At 37.3% G+C, this 24,804-nt stretch overlaps 1 protein-coding gene across 1 annotated transcript; it reads right to left on the bottom strand.

Annotated features, from left to right (window-relative positions):
- On the bottom strand, positions 1 to 21,161 carry MYBL1 (MYB proto-oncogene like 1; the record flags this gene model as incomplete). The annotated part of the gene is made up of 15 exons (XM_019614356.1): positions 1 to 2,661; positions 4,445 to 4,624; positions 7,982 to 8,086; positions 8,173 to 8,289; positions 9,948 to 10,062; positions 10,460 to 10,602; positions 11,040 to 11,408; positions 11,717 to 11,950; positions 13,092 to 13,196; positions 14,563 to 14,637; positions 14,850 to 15,039; positions 16,686 to 16,906; positions 17,947 to 18,039; positions 20,817 to 20,888; positions 21,009 to 21,161. Coding segments are annotated over 15 exons (2,301 nt in total), but the record flags the coding sequence as incomplete, so codon positions are not given.
- Between the last annotated feature and the right edge of the window lie 3,643 nt (positions 21,162 to 24,804).

A 24,804-nucleotide genomic window follows, 5' to 3' on the forward strand; every position in this document is an offset into this window, starting at 1 on the left:
TAACCTGGTACATAGATGCTTTATTTCTGACATTAATATGGTCTGCCTTGTATGTGAGATTCTCTTACATAAAAGTTTGTAGTACAACAAAAACTAAGATAAACAAGGTGTTTGTTGTACATTATGTCAAACCTTAAAACAAAACAAAAAAAAAATTGAGTAATATGTATTTAGTTTTCATGCAAGTTTGGCTGCTGCATGTGGTCTACTTACAAACTGAAAGAAATGCAAATGCACACAACATTCAAAAAATAATAAAAGATGCCCGACATCAAAGATTAAAACCTTCTTGCTAAAGAAACAAAATAGGAGTTAACTAGATGATCCAACCAATACCAAACCAAATTAATACTACTTATAATAAACCTATGCTTAAACTCAGAATAGGGAGCTTTTGTGATACCATTTCTGCTGAAATATATCATCCGTATTCTGGATATTCGTTCTCTTTAAAGAAGTTCTTTAGTCTTTGGAGAATTAAATGCAGTCTCCAGCATAAAATGTTTTTGTTAAATCCACTGTGGTAATGTACACCTAAATCTAGTACTGCCAAGAATTCCAGTTCCTTCCTCTTGGATCTCACTGGTGAGTAATCTTGGCATAAAGGATCTTTTCTGATCCCATTAGGTATAGGATTCCCCTCTGTCCACCTCCTTAAAATTTTGGTCTGAATTAAAAACTGCTAAAAATGTTTATGCCTACTACTATCATAGCCAGGTGAATATTTAATATTTAAGATAAAATAAAAAACTCTTAAAAATAAGGATTGTATAAGCTCTGAGATGTTTAAAAAAGTTAAATAACCAATTACTTTCTTTGTGTCGACTCATCATGTGTTAAAATTCCCCACCAATAAATTATTCTCTACCATCTTTGATATCAAAATGATAGGAATACTTTCCACACCCTGCATAGTACTGGTTGATCTCATTAAGTTAACTAGAGAACCTGACATCATTTTTGTAATTTTACGTACAGTGCATATGATGCTCGCTCTTTCCATCTCTCATAGCAGCAAGCCGATTCTGCCACCATCTGTAGCAGCACACCCGGGAGTGGAGAGGAAGAGTGTCTGAATCATAAATAGCTAAAACTACAGTGTACAGTTCTATTTACCTGTCAGTATTTGTTGATAACACACCATTGCCATTTGCTAGAAATTAACTACATAAGAATTTCTACAACAAAACCAAATGCAAACATTCCTTCAAAAAGAAAAAGTCAAAATAAGTGCAAATACCTAAAATAGGCAACTAAAGCAACTGTTGTGACCTGTATACTTTTAAATAAGGACCAAGATTTTCATAAATAAAAGAGCGTTCTTTGCTCTTCAAACATTTAGTAAGTATATAATGGTCAAACTTAAGTGCAGATACAACTGTTTTGAGATCCAAGGTGCCAAGTTTCTTTAAAATAATAATAATAATAATAATAAGGTATAAAATGCATTAGTTTTTAGTACCTATGCAGGACAAAGTACTTCTAGGTCACATAAAGGACCATAGCCTTCTTTTCTAAATATATTAAAACAAGGTTGGGAGGAGTTGATGTATATTGCAGGTATACCTTGTAACTATTTTGTAGACCAACATGATTTAAGGGGTATAGTGCAATCTTTCTGTAGATGTAACGTACAGTACAGATTTGTACACTTCAGCTCTGTCACTCTTCTGCTATACCATACTTTAAAGGTTTAAACTTGTCCTTTTTTCGTTTCAGCTGTTTTAACAGGAAACAACGTTGGCTTCTAAACAACCTGCATACATATAAATATCTACATTTAAGCTTTAAAATGAAAATAAATTATAAAAAGACTCCTTTCCAATTTACAGATTTTTCCTTGTTACTACACACTGTACAATACATTCAACAATCATCTCATTTTGAGATTTATGAAGAAAATACTGATGCTTTACACCAAAACCTAATTCACCCCTCTCTGCCTACTTCTAGTACCATTTGCAAATAAATATATTTAACACTGTAGTTAATTTCACTGTTTTGCAGCATACCAAAAAATTAGTAGTGCAACTTTCTATCCTTCCTTTATACGCCTCTCCATTGTGTTTCTTTACATACTAGGAAAATGCTACATAAGCAAAAGCAAATTCAGTCATGTATGTTGTTGTTCATTCAGAAACCAGTAACAACCTATGAACCTACTCTATACACTAGCAGAAAAAAAGCAATGCAAGTCAAAAAAATAAATATGAAAAATTGACCTAAAAACTGTATGTTGAGTATGTACTGCAATGCTCTTTGATGTTCTTTATAGTATTTAAAGGTGTTACTTTTTTAATATTTAAGAAATGCATTGCAGAACTGTTTGTACTATCCCTTTGTAGAGAATACAGGAGTTTTGTGTTCATTCTTTGTCAGTCAAGAGAAGAAAGGAAGCTTTAAGAAAGTCTGAAGGTTTCCCTTAGCATACTGTCTCAAAGTAAAGACTTAATTCACGAGTATTGTGCTGGCATCTCCTTTAACACTGAGTCCATTTCAATAGAAAGAGATGGTTGTCAGTTGCAGTGCCCATCACAGTATCAGAGCCCTCGAAGTGTTACTGGTAGCTGTGTATGTGTTCAGATATCTTCTTGCTTGTTCAGTCATGATAAGCTGATCTTCTGTTTTTCCATAAACAACAGCTTCCCAATCATAATTTGGCTGCATAAAACAAAATTCAATTTAAAAGATTATTCTTTTAACAAAAATATTTCTTCTTTAGAATTAAGCAAATCTCTTGTAGCCTTCTAGAGTAGTAATAAATTATGAAATTCTATCAATACTGTATTTCACTGGGAAGGATTTGTCTTCTGCAAGACTTGTGACAAAGCTCCTTCATCGTCCCATAAATCCACCTCACCAGCAGTGAGCTATAACATACCAAAAAAATGCTCTTAAAAACAGATTCGTTCAGCAATTGAAACACAAAAGGGTAGTTAATTAAGTTGTCTTTTTTGATATATTCTCCTTTAAATATGCTAAGCTCAACAAGAAGCAAAAAGCATTATTGACAGCTGTCTGGGTGACATCAAGGAAGGCAAAAGAGTTTGGCAGCTGAAAAAAATACTGTAAAGGACTTAAATGAACCAAGCTGACAGCTGTGCAAGGACAGCCAGACATGGTAAAGGCATCAGAAGCAAAAACAATGAATGGAAGAGCCACTTGTCCTGCTTATTCCAGGAAGCAAATCCTGCACGTTTACATGAGTCACTGAATCTCAAACTGATTTCTAGTAGCTCTAAATCAGAACTGACACTAGCAGACTGTAGCATAAGGAAGTATTGAAGATTCTCATTTGTGCAGGAGGGAGAAAAATTCATCTGAAATCACAGAGAAAATCAGCCATTTGAATTTCACTATTAATTTAGCATAACCTTGATTCATGGAAGGCCCCCGTGATTAGAACTGGAAAACTGAAATCCCCTGGGGAAGGAAGGAAAAGAGAAAGATGGTTCAATGAGAATACTGGTGAGTACAGTACGACTGAGTCCCCTTTCAAGCATTCTGAAGTGCATAGTTCTCAGCCAGGCAGACACACTGACTTTAGTACAGTCACAGCATTTAATAATTCTTTTTTGGAATTGCACAGTTATGTGACGTTTATTCTTTCTTATCATTAAAATCTTTCTTATCATTAAAAAGGATCAGCAAATAATATCATTGTCTTTGTACTTAAAAGCACCTCATTGTTATAATGGTATAATGGTTGAAAAATGGAAGATAAGGGTCCAAGTGCCCCGTCTTCCTATTTTTTAACTTTTAGAATTTATTCAGATAAGTAAATGTTCTGAGAAGGCAGAAAAACTATACATTAACTTCTATGGGACAAAAGTATAGGTGCCAAATCAGGTCAAAGAGAATCTCTCCCAAAACCTGGTGGTCAAAACACACACCCAAAAACTAGATTCCACTATCAGAGCTAAGAAACAGTTTAAATAGTATGGAAAATACAGAGTTGTAGAACAGGCACGTTGCAAGAACAATTATCAAACAGAACCTGTGGATTAATTCTGCTTAACAAATCCCACTGGAGTTATTATGAAGTGAACACTGAACAAAACCAAGAAACTTAGATGCTATGGAGATTTAGTTTCCAACAAGTCAGTGCTGCAAGCTTTCTTAGCGCTTGACTTCTTCAAACCTATCTTGTAAGTCTCTGCTATCCTGGTTTTATGATGTGTACACATTTAAATGTTAGAAGACACTCAGTTTGAACATCTGGGTTGTATTTAAAGAACTTAGGTATAAATAAACACTTTGTGGACATATGACCAACTTATGAAAAATAAGGATAATGGAAACACTGATCAAAATTAGAAAGCTCAATAGAACAGTTCCAGACAGACATTAGAACAAGACTGAAACAAACAAACAAAAAAAAGAAAAAGAAATTGTTAAATAGTTAACCTGCTAACCAAACTAAAAGAATAGTTTGAAACCAGACCTGAAGGGATTTCTCCAGTTTGACATTTTTTGAAGAACATGCATTCAGTTTCTTCTTAATTACTGCATTTGCTTTGTTTGATGAATTTGTGTCTTGGTTTTCTGATGTCAAGTTACATCTGTTGTCGTGTATTTCCAACAATGGTATCATTAATAAAGATGTAGTATATGCATTTTCTGACTATAAATAAAAAAAGGATAGGGAACGTGAATAGTAATTAGTATTTCATAAAAATACTATTCAACTGCTGTGATCAGAGAAGTCAAAATGTAAAGAAAGCAAATAGTACCAGATAGACCCTAAGAAAAAAGCTGAAAGGAAAAGTGATGAACACTATGTAAGTGAACTGGCTTGGTGTACACTACAACTCATAGTCAATTCTGACGATTAGCGTCCAGTGTGATTTCAGCATTACTGAGTAGACTGAGTAGACAGTTTCTCTATCCTATATGGAGCCAGGCTACAGCTGGTGATATTTTGTTAAGAGCAAGACTTTATCAAGTGGTAACTACAGAACAGTGCTAAAGAAAAAAGCTTGTAATTCAGTTCTAGTTGAAGCCTTGTGAAAGTAAGGACAAGGGGATTAGAGTAAAAACCAACCCTAACCCTAACCCTAACCCCCCCAAAAACAAACAAACAAAAATACCCAGCCCATGGAATCCTAGAATGGTCTGGGTTGAAAAGGACCTCAAAGACCACCTAGTTTCAACTTTCCTGCCATGGGCAGGGCCAACCACCAGACCAGGTTGCCCAGAGCCACATCCAGCCTGGTCTTGAATGCCTCCAGGGATGGGGCATCCACAACCTCTTTGGGCAACCTGTTCCAGTGCATCACCACCCTCTGTGTGAAAAACTTCCTCCTAATATCTAATCTAAACCTCCCCTGTCTTGGTTTAAAACCATTTCCCCTTGTCCTATCGCTATCCACCTTCATAACCAGCCGTTTCCCTTCCTGTTTATATGCTCCCTTCAAGTAGTGGAAGGCCACAATGAGGTCTCCCCGGAGCCTCCTCTTCTTCAAGCTAAATAAGTCTGGTTCCTTCAATCTTTCTTCATAGGAGAGGTGCACCAGCCAACCAATTCTTTATCCATTGAACAGTCCATCCTTCAAATCCACATCTCTCCAATTTAGAGAGAAGGATGTGGTGAGGGACCATGTCAAATTCTTTACAGAAATCCAGGTGGATGACATCTGTTGCCCTTTCCCTGTCCACCAGTGCTCTCATTCCATTACAGAAGGCCACCAGATTGGTCAGGCAAGATCTGCCCTTAGTAAAGCCATGCTGGCTGTCTCAGATCACCTCTTCATTTCGTATGTGCCTTAACATGGTAACCAGAAGGATCTGCTCCATGATCTTCTTCCCAGGCACAGAGGTGAGGCTCACCGGCCTATAGCGCCTCGAGTCTTCCTTTCTCCCTTTGTTAAAAATGGCAGTAATGTTTCCCTTTTTCCAGTCACCCGGGACTTCACCAGGCAGCCATGATTTTTCAAATTTGATAGAGAGCAGCTCAGCAACCTCGCCATCTCTTTCAGAACCCTAGGATGGATATCATCTGGCCCGATGGGACTCACATATATTCAGTTTCATAAGGAGGACTCGGACTTGTTTCACTGCTTCAGTGGGATGCAATCCACTCCTCTCACCCACACCTAGAGGGTTGGGGTCCTGGCAGACATGGGGAGCCTGACCGCCAGTGAAAACCAAGGCAAAGCACTTACTGAGCACCTCAGCTTTTTCCATATTTGAGGAAGCCACTGCTCTGTTCTCATCTGTCAGAGGGGGAACACTCTCCTTGGCCTGTCTCCTCCTGCGTATGTACCTGTAGAACCCCTTCTTGTTATTTTTCACATCTCTTGCCAAGTTCAGCTCTATCTGTGCCTCGGCTTTCCTAACCCTATCTCTACACATGCAGACAACGCCCCTATATTTTTCCCAGGCTACAAAACCCTGCTCCCACTTCCTGTACATTTCTCCCTTTTCCCTCAGTTTCAGCTGCAGGTTTCTGCTCAACCATGCCAGTTGCCCGCCTCCTCTGCTCAATTTCTTCTGCTGCCATAATAGTATCAAGGAAAGAACTGTTTTAAGAACTGAAATAAACACTGGATTGACCATTCCATAGATGAGTTCTATATGCTAATAGAATTTTTGGAAACAAAGAAAAACATCCAGCTTTACTACAGCAATGCAGAAGAAAGATGTATGGCCGTTCTAGAGAATAAAATTAGATGAGAACAACTGTGACAAAAGTATTTGCTTACAAAAACACTCCATTAAAATGTGTTAAACTACCTTTGTATATTTATTCTACCTTGGACCTTACTCCTAGCTGACCTCCCCATAGAGGCACAATTTCCACTTAAGACATTTTAAAATCAGATATCACTAGCATCTCTCCTCCTAGCAGAGCACTCCTACTGCACCAGCACCTGTCTGTCACTGGAAAGGAAGGAAAGTGATTCCTCCCAATCCAGTGTAGCAGTACATAATGGTGTACCTCATTTTTAGCTTAATAACCTGAGCATAAGTGAAGGACAATACAGCATGCCATAACAAGACATTACTAAAAGAACACTCAGTATTTTATTTCTGTTTTGAACAACTGCAGCTATGAGCAATACTCACAAGAAGAGCGATGTTTTGGGGGGAAGCAAGGAATTTCCACTAGGTGGCAGAGCACCTAAGACCTAATAGACACAAAGGCTCATGGTGGAGTCTGAGGCATTTAAGAAGGGAATTTAGACAACTAGCTACAATAATCAGAAAGGGGTATGTCTTAAGCACATGTTGTTGTAGATACTTAAACAGGGCTTAACACCTGATCAAGATTCATAAACATTTACTCTCATAATTAAACACCTGTGTGCATTATTATAATATTTATATTAATTTCCCCACAGACTACAAGACTAAAGATCAAGCTATTTAGTTATTCTATTGGAATAATATTAGGCTACTTTTTAAAGGAATGCAGGACCAAGGCAGCCTCATATCTGGACTTCTGATGTCTTGATCACTGAGGAAGAGATATTCAGATTGTTTCAGGAAGAGAAATGTCACCAACTTTATCTCCTACGTGGCTGATATTTCTTATTATATTTCCTATTATATTAAATGGGAAAAGGAAAAACGTGCTGCCTAGTATGCAAGTAGGTATTCTCGTATCACGTCTACCAGAATGTCTAGCATGCAAAACACAACTGTAAACATCATCTACTTGGTTTAGAGAGCTTCAGTGTGCCATATGTGCTGAAGTTCACAGTTAACTAGCATGGAAAGCAGCTATGCTACAAAACACTGCTAAGCATCCACACCACTCAAAATTTCCTGCTTCTGTGCCCTGAAGGCCTGAAAGGAAGAATTAACCAATGGAAGCTCAATGTTCAAGTACTGCTTAAGTACTCAAAGTAATATTTTAAAATAAAAGAGTGATTCTCACTTCATAGATTTATGAATCTAACCTCAAACCAAACTCTTGTAGCTGTTACAGTGAAAGACATTCATTCTACATTCATATTGCATTAATATTAATACCTACCTGTACATCCAAGCCACTGTCTTCTGTGAAGAGCTGGGCACCAAGCTCTTCTTTTTCCCATGCATCCAGGACCAGTGATTTTCTGACTTTTTTGGAAGAATTGTGCTGCAATAAATGTTTTACAGAGAAGGATTGTAAAATATTATTTAAAAGCTGTTATTGCCTAGCTGAAATTATTATTATGAAGTTACCTCCTGCTTGCAGCTTTTATACACAGAGTCATCTTCCTCCTTGAGAAATATATCTGTTCCAGTTTCCTCTTTCAAAACTTCCCTAATGTCTTCCTCCAAGAAGGCAAGTGGTTGTGACTAAGTTTATTAAAAATCAGAGGAGAAAATACAGGAAGTCCATTAGCTGCTAGTTCTTACCACTTTTTACTTTTGCCAAATAAGAGATCTTGCAAAACATAGCAGAGAAAGGATTTAAGCTACTGTTATTAAGGATCAACATTTCAAGGCTATTCATGTTACTCCAAGTTATTTCTATCCAGATAAAACACATACATGCACACAGTGCCTCAAAAACAAAAACCCACCCAGTTAGTTAGCATTGAAGAAGACATGCAAACTATTCGTTCACATTTTTAGCAATAGCTATTCATTGACAAAAGGAATACAAACTCCTTATATATATGAAGTACATACAAACACACACATGTACACACATGTATGGACACAAACATACTAAAAACTATATTATTGAAGCACGACTCTTGTTAGGAAAGGAATTTATATTAGTCTTAACACAAATCTTTGAATAAGACATCGATAGTCCTCAGTACAGTACAGAATTTCACAGAAGCCATACAGATGGCTCCTTTGTGTACCAACAGGAGAAGAATTCCCTTAAGCCTTCAAAATTTGATTTTGAACAGGAGGTTAACAGTGGACAGAAACAGTCATGCCAAACCGCTCCATTTGCATAGTGAGAGACTGTGAATCTATAGGGTAACACAGATGGTGCCAAGCCCTGTGGCAAAGTCTGAGCTACCTTCTGTGTTAGCAAAAAAAAAGTAGTCAATATACATTGGCTGGAATTTTTTCAGAACTTGAAAAGCATGTGTCTACTGAATTCCAAAAGTTATTATGCATTAACATACCTAAGCTAGGTTAAGAAGGAAGCAAAAATTGGATTACTTGAAAAAAATGTAACATTATTCATAGTCAACCAAAAAGAAGTCTTCTGTCACTGCCAGAAGAATCAAAGGAGTCACAAATTGCTAAATTAAGGTTTTGTTTTTAGGATGAAGAAAATTCTAGGCTTCGCTCAAGTAAACTAAGAAGAGTAGAATACTTCTAAGCATCTTCCCATCCAAAAGAGCTCAGAATACTAGCATGCTGTGGTAAACATCAAGTTTCAGTTCTACTGTGTTGAAGAACCAAAACCAGAAAACAACGTAGCTCTTACATGGCCCAGAAGATCCAAAGATAGCACATTTTTTCAAGTTAAATGTGAATATTGCTTAAAATGAAGCAGTCGTTCATATTCAGTTGCACCAGATTGCTGTCAGTAGGTTATCTGACTGAAGAATCCATCCACTCTCTCACTTATGATTCTTCTTTTCGAAAATCAGAACGCTAAAATATTAAAACTAAATTCTCAGACACTGATGATACCACCTAGTAGGAGGCACATTGTTAACATGGCTACATCAATTTAAATTAACTGACAAACGTAGAAGCAATATTTTAGTCTTTGTCAGTATTCCTAGATTTACAGGTACTGAACACCATCCAAAAACGCAATGCCTCCATACTACACTGAAAGTCTACAGTCTGTCCAGCATAAAAAATCTGAAATGTTTTATCTACAGCCTAGCAATTCTGCAGGATAGTGCTGAAATTCACTGAAACGTTAGCATTGTTAGAAGAAGCTTACAAAGATCACGCTAGGGCTTACAACATCTAAAAAATAAGGGAGTATTTATAATTTAAATAACAAGAAAATAAATTACGTCATCACATACCGTAAGTTTGAGAGGGCCATACTTTTTTTCCTGAGCAGCCAAAGCATTTTTAAAAGGAGTTGGTGTCCTTGGTGTTGAACCCAACAGAGATCTTCTAATTGTGGGAGTCCGAAAACTATTAAATATAGAAAACTGTTCACATGTGTTTAAATATTTTATGAACAGTAATTTCATAAAATGAGTCTGCAAGCCAAACATTTTAAAATACCTTAAGTCATACAATAGATATCACCATCATTAATCATTAAGTATTACAATCACAATAATAGTACCCAAGCTATATAAAAAATTGAAATTAATTTCTGCTTTTAAAAAAGGAAAAAAATTAACTGAGTACAAGTCACTGTTAAGTTAAATAGAAGGCCAGTTTATGTTAGCATACAAACATTTAAGTGTTGCAGTTTCTAAAACTCATTCATAGCGTGTCTATAGGTAGAACGGTTTCTCAACATTTAGAAAAAACTTGATTTTATTTAAGCAACACCAAGAGATGCTTAATGCAATAATCCTACCCTGCATTTTCCTTTTGATCTGTTGGTGTCGTTTCCTTGTGTAGAGGAGTTGTAATAAGAACTTTCTGCCCACAGATTGGCGTTGATGTAAATGCAGGATTTTCAAGGTTAAATTGTTCATTTCCAGCGCAAGTGTTGAAAAACTAAGCAAACAAAGCACAAAGGGATCACTGTATCAAGCATTAAGATCAGTATGCATATCAGACAGGCTTTTCACTGAGAAATTCCAATAAACTGGTTTTGATTTATACACCAAGATATTTGCATATTAATCACTCAAACTTCTTAAAATCCCTATTGCTTGTTTATGTTTAAGAGACAATAGGCCTTTATCTACAATTGCTTGCATGATTAAGGGTGATCCGAGCTGCAAGTCCCCCACTGAAACAGTCAGTCTTCAAAACAAAGGAAATCTGTTATTTTAACATTTCTTGATAGATCTACCCAAAACACATGTTTTAAGAAGTCTTTGGACGTATTTGTTTAGGTTGCAATGCACTACTAGGGAAGAAAGTACTTATAATTTATAACCCAGCCACTGTAGTCTTCCTAGCTTAGCCACATTTAAAAATAAACTCACCTGTGATGGAGAAAATGGTAGTGTTTTCACTGGTGTGTGCTTTAGTGCGACACTGATGGCATCATTACACAAGCCATCATTCAGTTCATTAACTGGAGATTGCCCAACACGCAATCTCTTCTTCTTTCTTAGGATAGCAGGAGGAGTGCTATATTTAGTTACATTTGGAGTGGTTGGAAAAACCGCCTCTTCCTCACCACTGATGCTACTGTGTTTTTTGCCATCAAGCATGACACTGACATTAAACTGGCACTCTGCAGCCCGTTCGTTGTGTTGAATCCGCATTAGTTTTAATGGAGCTGGCTTGACAGGAGATGCAATAGCCTCTGAAAGGTCAAAACTGGTGACGTCACTCCAAGCTAAAGGATCCTATGAGGCAAGATACAAAACACTCAAACACTAGCAGGTTTATCTAAGATTATTTCACAACAACTAAGCCAATTTTACAACTTTCTTCCTCACAGCTTATGTAATGAAAAATTACACTGCATGTACCTTACAAACAAGACTAAAACACAAAACATTTTAAAACAAGCAATAAAATAAATCACTTAGTATAAGTGAAACTACAGCCAAGTGCAGTATAAGGTAATTTAAAAAATATCTTACACTAATTAAGCTCTGATGTCCCTAAATAACTTTTTCTTTTCTTAAAAATAGCATGAATGCAGACTTACTGATTCAATAAGCTCTAGTGTCTCTGCAAATTCAGGAATGGTTTGTAGAGATGATAACACTGCATTTGCTTCCACTGCCAAATACTTAGTGGGTGAATTCTGCTGAACGGATGTGCCCTGGGTCTCATCAATGCTGTAGAACTCACTTGTTTGTTCCCCAAGGCTATTTAGTGTATTAGGCACACAGTCTTCCATAACAAAACTTCCAGACCAGCTAGGTAAGCTTCCAGCTTGCTAAAAGGTTTGAAAAAATGTTTTGAGCTTATTCAGCTTAGAAGTTGAGCAAAGTCAATCATTAAGCAAGGGAGAAAAAGAGTTGAATGTGGAAAGACTAAACATAACTATTAATTTTACTTTTTCAAACACTATCTGTTCACATTAATGCAGTTAGTATTCTCCTTATATTAACACAGTAAACATTCTCAATTGTCAGATTTTTATCAAAACTCTCATTCATGTCTTATACACTGATAATTAAGGAATGTATTGGAAGCCATCTGTGATGCAAGTTTCCTGTTTTTTCAACATCATCTTAATATAAATTCATTTTCACTAAAGAACAGGATTCCCTTTAAGATCAGAAACTCTAGAAGATTAAATGCTCCCAGTATGATAAGAGATTTTTAATGAAGATCCTACACTAATAATTTGCTTTCTTTCTAAATGGTTACCCTATTTTAGTACATTGCTTAGTGCTCAAGAAACAGATTTTTGTTTGGACTAAAATCTAGAAGAAGAGTTTATTCTACTCCACAAGCAGAACATTACACCATTTCAAGAGAATTGCCGGGAATAGCTCTACCACATAAAAACAGTGGTTCACCTGTAAACTAAATTAGTGATCAGTAAGGTTGAGTTCTTCTGATGTTGCTCCCTGCCCTTTGTTCTTGAGGAAATGTCTATCACGTGCAAGCTTCTCACACTCAATTGAAGTTTATGAAAGTTTTGTACAGTGCAAATTTATATATTGCTTGACATGTCTAAATATGGATATTAAGTACTGCAAGCACACACAAAAGTTTGACAGAAATATAAGGCAACTTTCACTTTTCTGTCAAACAGCTGATTGGCATTGCTAATTTACAGAACTGAATTGCAGGGACATGAACAAGCATGTGCTAACTTTTGAAAGGGATTAAAATCATGCTCTTAAATTAGGAACAACTGTCAAACTGCAGGTCATATTTCTGCTGCTTTTACAGTTTAGAAAATTGTGTTTTGCCTCAATTCAATACATAGACTTTAACTGATCGACAGCTTCCATTTTAAAAGGTCAAAAAAAAAAAAATGCAAATCCAAACATTCACGTCTACATTTCTGAAGATTAGTCTCAGTAAAGTCTGCTGAAATATTTATAGAAATGTACAGTCCTTACAGATGATAATCGTTTTCTTCTGATTTCGTTCTCGGCTGACATGAGCAGCAATTCAAGTTCCTTTATTTTCTTTTCTTTGTCAGGATCATCATCAATAAATGACTGCTGAAAATTTTAAGAAAGAACCTATTACTATTTTCCACTTTTACTACCCCTCCACAGCAAGGATTCCACATTATATTTAAGATACATTTTTACCAGCAATCTGTTGGAGCAAAGCTGTACCAACTGAATCATATTGGGTAACACGGTACTCATGTGCAAGCAAAACAAGTCTAGAAATTTACAGGAGAAGGATCTGATGTTGTATTATACAAGTTACTATTCTAATATAGGTTCTAAGATAATCTATAAATGCTAAGTATAGCACTCTTAAACTAACAGTCACTCAGTTTCATCTTTCACAGAGGTAACAATATTGCCATCTTTGTAAATGTGTTTGTGTTTTCATGCATTTCCTACAATTTTGAATAATTTGGTTTTTTCCTCACAGTGTAAGAAAGCATTTCAAATCAACATTTGCAGACAAAGTATGTAGACAATCAGAAACTATCAGAAATGTAAACTTGTTGGAGGACTTAAAGGAGCAGAAAATATCTTATTTCTTCATAAAACAATCCAACATCAGATGCTACGCAAAGCTTTGTTATGATTTGTATTCTTTTAACACACCTAGCACAAGCAAAATATTTTTTTTCCCATTCTCAAAGTTATTGTTTTACTAATTTCAAATTCACAAGAACTCTTCCAGGAAGTTATGCTATAAGCCCAGATCACAGAATAGAAGGGGTTGAAAGGGACCTCTGGAGATTATCTAGTCCAGTCCATCTAGTCTGCAATACACAAGCAATTTCAAATACATTGGCAGTAAACCAGTAAAACAACAAGCAAAAAGACACATTGGTTGTTTTCCCTCTCTGCTTTTGTTTTGTTTTGCTGTGTTTTTGTGTTTTGTGTTTTTTGTTTTTTTTTTTTTCCCACACTTGACAGTTGCTCAATACTTTGGTATTTAGAATACTGCAAAACAGCACCTTCAACTCACAGATCATGTCTTTAAATCTCACAGGAGCCAACTAATTCTAACACGTTACAATTTTAACCTAAATATTTAGGTAATAACTAGGATTTAAACCATACTTTTGTCAGAAATGAGCACAACTGTTTTATTAACATACTACATGCAGAACTAACTTCTTATGCCCTTCATTGTCACCTTACAAAGCTTTCCCAAGGAGAGAAAAGAGACTAAAGCAAACAAGCTGACTTTCAGCACTGGTATTTGTAAAGACAGCTCCTTTTTTTCTACCTAGAACTACAAATCAAGTCAGAAGATCTACTTGCAGAGGAACATACATAAATTTAGATGAATGATAAAGACTTAGAAATAGTTTGAAGTTACCCGTTTACTCCTCGTTTTACGGTACAATACATAGTACACTCTCCTCATTTACAATACCCAATAAGAATTTACCTGAACTAAGTTGGCAGATGCAGAAGCATGTTCTATACAGCTGTCTTCTGGTGAGGCATACTGGTACACTGGGATCTAAAAGAAACACATCATTTTAAATACCCTTAACAAAGTAGTCTATAAAATCAGTTCTATTTTATCATACATAAAATATTTTCTATAGTTTAGAAATCCTAACTTACCACAACATTTAATAGATCTTCACTCTCACAGATGAGTTTCTAGTTCCAAACCAAATATACAATTTGAAACTGGGAAACGCTAATTATTCTGAATTTAGAACTTACATGTGTCTGAACAGGGATGTAAAATTGATTCTGAGTGTGCAAGTGTTCCATAGTCACACAGGGTTTTTGCGGAAGTGTGGATGAACCAGATCTTTCAGAACTAGACTTTGTACCATCTTGTAGATATCCTTCCTGTTCCACCTTTCTTCGCATTGTTGAATTCCAATGATTTTTAATTGAATTATCAGTCCTAAAATGAAAGCGTACAACAATAACTGGTTTCCATATCTCAGAACATTTAAAATACAGCATTGATCGCGGGGTCTGCGCACATAAGTTAATCCAAGGCTTCAAATCCAGAAACTCTAGTAACTTTGATTGGAAGTTCTATTTACAAGCGTGTTAGGTATTTTCCAAAGAACTACTAGAAAGCTGCCTTTTCCAAAACTTCCTTCCACTTAATTTTGAGGCTGCAGGACGTTACTAGTAGCAAAAGAGAAGGCTTCGTTTCTGGTAACTATTATAGGTGAGAACCTCAAATCTTTGGATCAACTTCTATCACTAGACCACCTATGCCCTGTGATACTGAATTTGCAGAACTTCAAGCTGACATTTGGCCTACTGTCCTGCAGCGTGATAAATACCACCCACAGTGCTCTTATCATTCAAACTCATCTTTTCTTAAGTGACAGCATGCATTCACAGCACTAAATCTGTGTGTGCAGCTTTGTGGAAAGTACCAATGCTTCGTAGTGTCACCTCGTGCAGGGAAAGCAGGCATGGCCAAAGACAAATACCTACTGCCACTCCTACGGCAAGGAAAGGCCCACAGCTTGACAAGCGTGGTGAAATCACTTAATACAAGGCAAAAAGAGGATTAATGCAGTGGTCTAAAATACTAGTACCATTACTACTAGCATTAAAGAGGTATGCATAAATAAAACTGGCTTTACGTTGCATCCTTCACATGAGCTCAGCTCCAAGGTGCATTCCTCCTTTTCATTACACTACTATTAGACTCTTCACCAGTCTCCCAGGTCTATTTGTCTACAGGGATGAGTTCCATCTTGAATTTGCTTTCAGTGGATGTGACTAAATTAGGAATGCCTCTGTGCTTATAACCTCACCCTCCCTCCCTGAAATTCTATTCAGATTCAATGCATTCCCATTCCTCCAAATTATTTCCTGAAATTTGTGATTTCAGTGCTTAATCAAAGTGTAAAAACTTCTAGACATACATTACAAAGGACTCTTTCTCTTAACAGAACAGGTGCCGACATTTCCTATGCACAGCTAGAAAGTAACTTCCTGAATGCACACACTACATTCAGAGAGAAGCATAATACTGAATTATTAACAGTACGAGGCTAAAATTTTATTTCATTAAAGTTTTTAATACACTAAAATCTTATTTTCTACAAGCATGTAAGTTGGCAATCATACTTGAAAGCTAAGAACAGTCCATAAAATTCATTCTTAACTTGGAAACCATAGAGTGACCAACAAGCTTTGTACCACATAAGTATTGCACAAGATCTTAAGGAAAAAGACTTTGATATTGAGTCATAGGATGTTAACGCATTCTTCCACTGTTACCTGCATGTACTCTCTTCAGCTCTGAAAAATTTTTTTGGTTTTTTGAAATTAGAAGAATTGTAAGTGGTCAGAAGGATTTTGAAAGAATGCTACAGGGTGCTAGAATTCCTCCTCTGATTTTTCTGGCTTTTTAAGAATACATAATCATATGCAAAAATATTCAATGATACAGATTTCACTATTTATCAAGATAGAGATGTAACAGCAGATTAACTCTGACAAGCAAATCACACTGAAAAGAAGTTTGTAATGACCGTTTTTCATATTGCAATAGCTAACATAAATAGAGTTGAAAAGCACCTTCCGGGAAGCAGCTTTGCTATTTCAGCCCATCGGTTTCCCAAACGTTTGTGAGCTTCATAGATTACTCTGTCTTCTTCTTCCGTCCACGAAGACTTTTTTACCTCAGGGTTGAGATGGTTATGCCATCTCTCTCTGCACTGCTTGCCTATTCTTCCTTTCAGGTGTTTTGCAATTAGAGACCAGCGCTTTGGACCATACTTTTGAACTAATTCAATAACCTGGAACACAGATGGATGTATGTTATAATTTCAAATCCTACCATTTCCTATCAAAAAAAAAAGAGAGAAAACAGGTGAAGTCCCATATTAGAAAAGGATTATAATAGTCAATTTGATAAAACATATGACCTAAGGAAGTAGACAGTAAAATGGGTTTAATTTCTTTAAATTATTTATTAACTCCAAATTCACTGGGTTTAGAATATAAGTGCATACTGATGAAAGTACTGATGAAAGCAAATGTTTGGAAGCTACAGAATTCCTATCATCCATTGCATAAACTGATATTGAGGAATTTGAAAGAGGAAGCTGTGAAGATGTCTGGTTCAACCTTTTTCAAAAGCATCAGCATGAAAAAAAAAAAAAAGAATTTTCACTCTCAACCCATTTCTACAGTCTTTTGGTTGTGTTGTTTGGTTTTAAAACATACTCAAAGTTTTTCCTTAAAAAGACTAATGAAAACTGTTAAATAATGGATTAGGCAGGTCATATTCAGAATTTGACAAATATTAGTTTTAAACAGTGGGAATAAGCAGTCAATTCAAAATACAGTATGTGAAAGCTAAAAGTGCATCTCTCTAAGGGGAGGCTGGGTTTTGCAGGCAAGAAGCTGTGGTGTAGATTAATGGAAGTGTGGAAAACGAATCCAACACACCATTATTAGCTTCTTTAATAGCAGAGCATGAAACAATTTCCCTCAGCTCCAATCCCTTTAAGTATGGTGGGTTTGAGAAACAGAAGATGTAAATGAGATCTTTGATGCCATAAAGAGATCTCTTCTGCACAGTGAGCTAGAGTTCAGCTAGCAGCCTGAGCAAAGGGAAATGAAACACTTGAGTAGACCAGACACTCCATCTGCTTAAGAGCAGCTGCATTTTTTTTCCTTCACAAACAGCGTAGCGCAATGTAATTCACTATGTCACGTGATGTATGAGACGTCATGTGTGGGGTTCAAGCCTAAGAAAGAGGTAAACACTTTTAGCAGTCATATTTTGATTTTATTACAGTAAAAAAGTACAGTATCAATTAGTGCTCATTACCCTCTGATCTTCTTCTTTAGTCCAAGGACCTTTAATCAGTTCTGGGTTTAGTACCTTCTGCCATCGATGCTGGCACTGAAAGTCTGAACGGTTCTGAAATAGAAGACCAGAGCAGTTGGTAAACTTTTAAATAACACATAAGACAATAAACATTAGTTAGCCAGAACTCTAAACTTATTTAGGATTAAATTAAAATCTGGATAAGTTTTAAAATAAAAGTTCTCCCTTATTATTTCTTCCTTGCAAGAACATTTCTGTAAAAAAGGATTAAAAAAGGAACTTTACACAAAGTTCTAGTCTGATTGCAATGGTAATTGAGTTAGCAACTTAATTTCCTTTAAAGAAAAACTTAGTTATTTCATCCTACTCCACACCTTTTCTGAACTTTAAGCAATTTACATGCTTTTGACATCAATGTTTTTCCCCATATGGACTACTGATCAAAGAAATACTACTTCTTTCAAGGAAATATTTTTCTAAGCCTGAAATGTATGCGTTCTCAATTTTTCACTACAGCATCAAGGAAAAGAGATTTATATCAAGTTTAGCTAACACACTGATTAAACAATGTGGCTTTTTCTGATCAGCTTCGAAGATCTTTTGAAATATTGTTCCCAGTTATGAAAGAGAAGATATTTACCTCCTAAAAAGCACCTGCAAGAAAGTTTGGGATTACCAGGACATTGGCTAGATCCCTAAAAATATACAGATAAGAGCCTGATCCAGTACAGTACAGGAGCATGCCTTTTATGATGCTAGGACACAGTAATTTGCTGCCTTCAGTGCAAGCTACTGGATTGCAAGTACTGATTTTAAAGCATTACCACGCTAACAAAAAGCTAAACAAGAGGCAGTTTGCAGACCACAAAAGGCACCATTCCATCTAAAATTACCATAATAATTTCAAGTTAATCACAAATAAACATTATGGATTTAAAAGCACGCTGGAATTAATTTATTATAAACACATCATTTGCTAGCAAAGATGAGCTGTAAAAGATAGACTTTCAATATATGCTAGTTGTTCCCATCTTCGGTGGGAGAAAAATTTTGAAGTTGGAGCCTTGTAGTATTCTTACCTTCAGTTTCTGAAATCATGACATTTGGAGTAGAGAAGCAAGACATGGTGAAACAAAACAAAGTCATTTCATTGTGGCTTTAGCCACAGTAAATTGAGGGAGAACAAACACAGGTTGTATTTTCTCCCCCTTGAGAGTCACCTTTCAGCATTCTTCACTTCTATTTGGGCAGAATAGAAGGGAAGGTTTATTTGTGCCCAGAACAAAAATAAAATAGTTCTAAAAACATGCTGGTAACTCAGTTGGTCTTCCTAGATAAAGAGCGTCAGTAACAAAGTGCTACTCATGCCAATCCCTATTATTTGGCATTGTAATTTGAACATAGCAACAGGTTGCCTGGAGAGGCTGTGGAGTCTCCATCCATGGAGATATTTAAGACCTGATTGAATACAGTCAGTCAGGGCTGGCTGCCCAGGACTTGCCCCAGCTGACTGTGCTTGAGCAGGGGGCTCAGACCAGATGATCCAACCTCAGTAGTTCTGTTATGGGCAGTCAGATCCTCCGTGTATGTTTCCCATGATAGCTGAGGAATCTTTTTTCAGCCTCACTTGGGCACAGCTGAACAACAGATTTTTGTCTCAAGAAGCATTTTTTTCAGCTGCAAAACTTTTTATGAAATCAAAATGTCAGATAAATGCAACTCCATTCTGCGCTTATAGATTTGTATTAAAAAAAATTGTGTCAGTGTTTGATATTATCCCTTCTGCCCTTCATTCATTTTGCTTTTATTTTTGTTTTCTTGGTAGGGGACAATGTACATGTAAGAAATAGTGAATTACTTACAAACTTCTTAAGTTCACAAGCCTTAAGTTTATAAACATAAGCTCAAGATCTTTGCCATCTGAGAAAAATAGTCTGTAGAAGCACACTGCATAAATACTATGAGAACAAAGAAATGTTACAGTATTTGAGTTCAAGTTGACTTCTACCCATTCACACTGGAATTTCATGTAACCATATTACTCCACTCAATATTATAGGAACCAAAAACAGGGTCTTGATTTTTAAATTTCTAACATTCGAATACTCTGTACCACTTCTTGGTAGTGATTTCAGCTTTAATAAATTCTAACCATGTTTTTATATTATGTATTTCTACAACATTTAATCAGAATAGAGTCATCATCCATTTTGTTGCAAGCTTTTTCTACCAGTGCAGCTCATACAGCTGATGAGACATTTAGCAATTGAATTGACAGCTCCTTTACTCATTCCAGTTGTCTGCCAGAACAGAACATTTAGAAAATTATAATAGTAAACTTTCAAAAAAATGTGCTAAGGTTCCATTAGAAACAACTGAAGATATCACTGAGTGATTTACATTTAATAGGGAAGCTGACATCCCTATAACAAGAGCAATGAAAAATAAAAACAGAAACACACAAATACCATTTCCTAAAGCGCTAGGAAATCAATCCTGCTCCTTTGAAGCATCTTCCAGGTGCAATCCACTTTCCTACCTGCTTCACAAGCAAATAGTGAACTGTGGATGCAATCACCACTAGGGAAACAACCCCTGGAAAATTAGAATATATTCTACAATGAAAGCAAATACCAAGTGTGAATTTAAATGAAAAAAACATACACTTTAAAATCGATGACTTAAGTCATTTCAGTTCATAATTTGAGCCCCAAGTTTGCCGATATCTGAACTAGAATTCACATCCAAATTACAAGCATCCTTTAAAACTAGGCTTTTCTGGTTTGTTTCACCTCAACTCCAAACTAAACATATGATCAAAGTAAACAAAGATCAGAAGGAAACTTAATTGAAACAAAAATTCAACTTACTTGTAGATGACTAGCAATGAAAGCCCAATCGTCTGTACCATTTTGTTCCACCAGCTTCTTCAGCTTTTCATCCTGTTAAGACAATCTCAGCCAATAAGTATTATAAGCTATCCCAATACTAAAGAATAACACCTTTCAATATCCAGCCAATATGAAATAGGAAGGAAATGCATGCCAAAAAAAAAAAATCACCTCATCACGTGTCCATTTCACCCTGTTACATATCTTCTTCAAGCTTCTTTGCTGTGAGACTTCATAGTCATGATCTGCATATTGAAAGTCATCATCTTCTTCACTGCTGAGTACAAGAGAGTGAAGAATTGGAAATAAACAACTCTGACTAATTTATTCTAACTACTTGTAGTTTTCTCCATAATCATTACATATCCTAACATAACAAATGAGGTTCTCATGAACATAAGACCTGCCTCTAGTAGCAACTTCATAATCACTATGTCAAAGGAACAGAATTAGTTTGAATTTCCAGGTCATATACCAGGATACAGACATAATTCCTTCCAAGGGAAGATGCAAGTTTAAAGCAAAAGCTGTTAAGATCATCTTTTTGTAACACATTTGTGAATCTTCATTTAAAAATAAAAAGCATAAAATGGAAAGGATCACTAGTCTGAAAAAGATCTATTCGTGGTCCACCATCGTAATTCCTGCAACAAACACACCAAGGATACCAAAGAATTCAGTGTCAGCTTGAGTTTAAGTGGCCTCCTGCCTTGAGTATCGCCTCAGTGTTCACAGAATGGCCAAGGTTGGAAGGGACCTCGAGGATCATGAATCTCCAACCCCCCTGACACGACCACCCATTTAATACTAGACCAGGCTGCCCAGGGCCCCATCCAATCTGGCCTTGAACATCTCCAGGGACAGGGCATCCATAACCTCTCTGGGCAGCCTGTTCCAGCACCTCACCACTCTCTCTGTAAAGAAATTCCCCCTGACATCCAACCTAAGTCTCCCCTCCCTCAACTGAAAACCATTTCCCCTTGTCCTGCAGTTATCAACCCTTTCAAAGGGTTGATTCCCCTCCTGTTTGTAGGCTCCCTTTAGATACTGAAAGGCTGCAATCAGGTGACCCCTGTTCAGCCTTCTCTTCTCCAGGCTGAACAAGCCCAGCTCCCTCAGCCTGTCTTCGTACGGGAGGTGCTCCAGTCCCCTGATCACCTCTGTGGCTCTCCTCTGGACCCCCTCCAACAGCTCCCTCTTTCTTGCACTGGGGGCTCCAAACCTGGACACAGTACTCCAGATGGGGCCTCACAAGAGCAGAGTAGAGGGGGACAATCACCTCCCTCTCCCTGCTGACAACCCCTCTTTTGATGCAGTTACAGATCTGGTGTTACAGATACAAATCACAGCTCTGAAGACAGAAACACCGCAGCAAGAAATCAGTACAGTATGTGCACTGACCTCCTGTGGAAAGAGTCAAAGGGGCGGGAAACCTGGTAATGTTTGCAGCTCCATGTAGGTCATGCTCCATCTACTGGAGATATCCATACTTCACAGCCTTGATAAACAAAGCCTCTCAAATAGGAAGCACAGGGAAACGCTTCATGGAAACAACACTTAAACTTACACGTCAGTGATTCATGCTAGACAGCACTAATTTAAACAGGCAAGGAAACCTAGGCCTAGCAGCAGGAAGGGCAGCTCCTCTGTGTTAGTTACAGCAAAGACACAGAGGAGACACACATCTAGTTATGCAGCCTTAATTATAGTGAGTTTCACCCATTTTGTTATCAATATAAAGCACAATATCACAAGTTCATATTCAGAACTAAATTTATCTTCTCAGTTGAGAAATGTATTATTGCCTCCCTCTCCCCCCTCAATCAAAGATAAATAAATCTCTTCTCAGAAATGAAGCAAACCTGTGTTGGTGTCCTAAGTACTATTAGATGGCAGAGCTCTGAAATAATTTCTAGAACCCACAGTTCACCCACCAGCCAAGTGTGTCTGTCAGTTATTCCACATGAAGTGAACACCTCTACCGCTAACACGAGCACACAGCCATTTAAGAAGAGCGCTGCTTACCTGAAAGCATTACTACAGGATAGGACGTGCCCAACTCCTGCAAAGCCAGAGCATTCAGTGCGGCTTCTACACCCTATGCTGTACCCGCAGGAAGATTTTCCTGATTTAACACCATGAGGCAGGTTTTAATAAACTTTGTGCAGACAATAAAACACAAGACAGTCAGCTTGTCTAAAGATTAATATCCTTATTCACACCTCTTGAATAAAAAGCTGGAAGTCCATTTAAAAAAAAAAGATTATAAGAGTTTTCCATTAAATATCTTAGGACTTAAGAAAACGAGGTTTAGGAGCACAAGCAACAATTTTTTTATTTTTTATTTTTATTTTTTTTTGCCTCTTTCCCACAGGCTCTTGACCAACTTCAGGAGCATATCCCGGTATTATAATCCTATTTCATACCATCCAATCTACTTATAACCAAAGATTTGGTCTTGCAGTTCAGCCCACTGTCACCAGCACCTCCCCGCTCAATCAGTACGCAACAACCAGATTCAAGAAGTGAGTCTCAGGTTATGAGAAAAGCCACAGAGATTTTAAAATAATATATATAATAATAATATATATAATAATAATTTAAAAAAATGGAGCTAGAGGTAGCTGAAAACCTTGCACTCGCAGTTCTGGAGCCAGTGCACTCTGCAGGCAGTGAGCTCACTTACACCTGGCTCAGCACAGGGAACTGCTGCATCATTGGTCTTGTGCTGAGCGGGACACAGGATTATAAAACCAACACAGAGGGACGTTTGGGGATTGCTGTGATTCCAACTGGGGACAAAAGATTTTTCTAAGATTTTAGATCGTTCACCTGGCAACTCACAGCAGCTGTGAAAGTGGACTTAAACACGGCATGGATAGAACACAGCCACCAAGTTCCATCAAATGAGTAACTGGAACAATGAAGCGTTCCACGAGCTACATGCGGGCCACCTTTAAATATCTCTTACCTTGAAACTTCTTTTATTTGGTAATTCTTACTTGAAAAAACAATAAAACTACTTCCCAACGCAATAAAATTAAAAAAAAATCAACCAAAGAACCAATTGTAGTTTAAGAAAATTAAACTTCATTCCATTTAGTGCAAAAAAATTATAGTTTCTTTTCACACAACACTTCAGCCTTTGACCTTGAAATCACCTTATGGGAATTCGGAACTACACTGGTTTACTCTGGGCTTATCATCACCATTCACTACCATAGCGCTCTTCTGGAGCTACAGGTCTCTAACCAGAGGCTCCTCTGCTACCACAGCTAGTTTTATTTTCTGTTATGACATCAAAGCCCTTCACGCTCCTGACAGACAGTACAAGCTGAAGCTTTGTAAAGATGAAACTGCAGTTTGCAGGAGTGCAGCTGAAGGTATCTTGCTACAGAACGCGTGCTATGAGCAACAAAAACACTCCCTGACCTGGCTCCTGCAGACCCAAGGCTCTGCCATCAAAGCCTTCAGCGCACCACTGCTCCTTACACAACAAGCACTCCAAAGTATCGCCTTCTTGGTTCAGCTGCGGTTTTTCAGAAGAAAAGTATCTACCAGAGAAACTATCTGCGACTTTGAGAACGGCACCAGCTCAATGGGAGCACTGCAGCAGCTCCGGATAGCAGACACACGTAACTGTTGCTGCCCACTGAGCATCCTTTCCTTTCCCGGTCCTCGTTCTCCTTTTACGTCGCTTTATCACTTTTTCAAAAAGCGATTTTCTATTTAGGACAGGAGCAATAAAGTACTTCTGCCAGACCCACGTTTGAATTCAAAGCGAAGACACACCCATCTCCATATCAGTAAACAACAAACGTATCAGAGCCATCTGCGGCAGCTGCCGAAGCCCCCGAGGAAAGCTCTCCCCCAGGAAGGCTTCGGGCTGCGAAAAAGCACCCGAGGACGCTTACTGCCCCAGCACAAGGGGATGACCGCCGAGGGAAGCGCCCAGGCTGTAGGGGGG

Source organism: Meleagris gallopavo, chromosome 3 (genome assembly GCF_000146605.3).
Source record: "Meleagris gallopavo isolate NT-WF06-2002-E0010 breed Aviagen turkey brand Nicholas breeding stock chromosome 3, Turkey_5.1, whole genome shotgun sequence".
Lineage (NCBI taxonomy): Eukaryota > Metazoa > Chordata > Aves > Galliformes > Phasianidae > Meleagris > Meleagris gallopavo.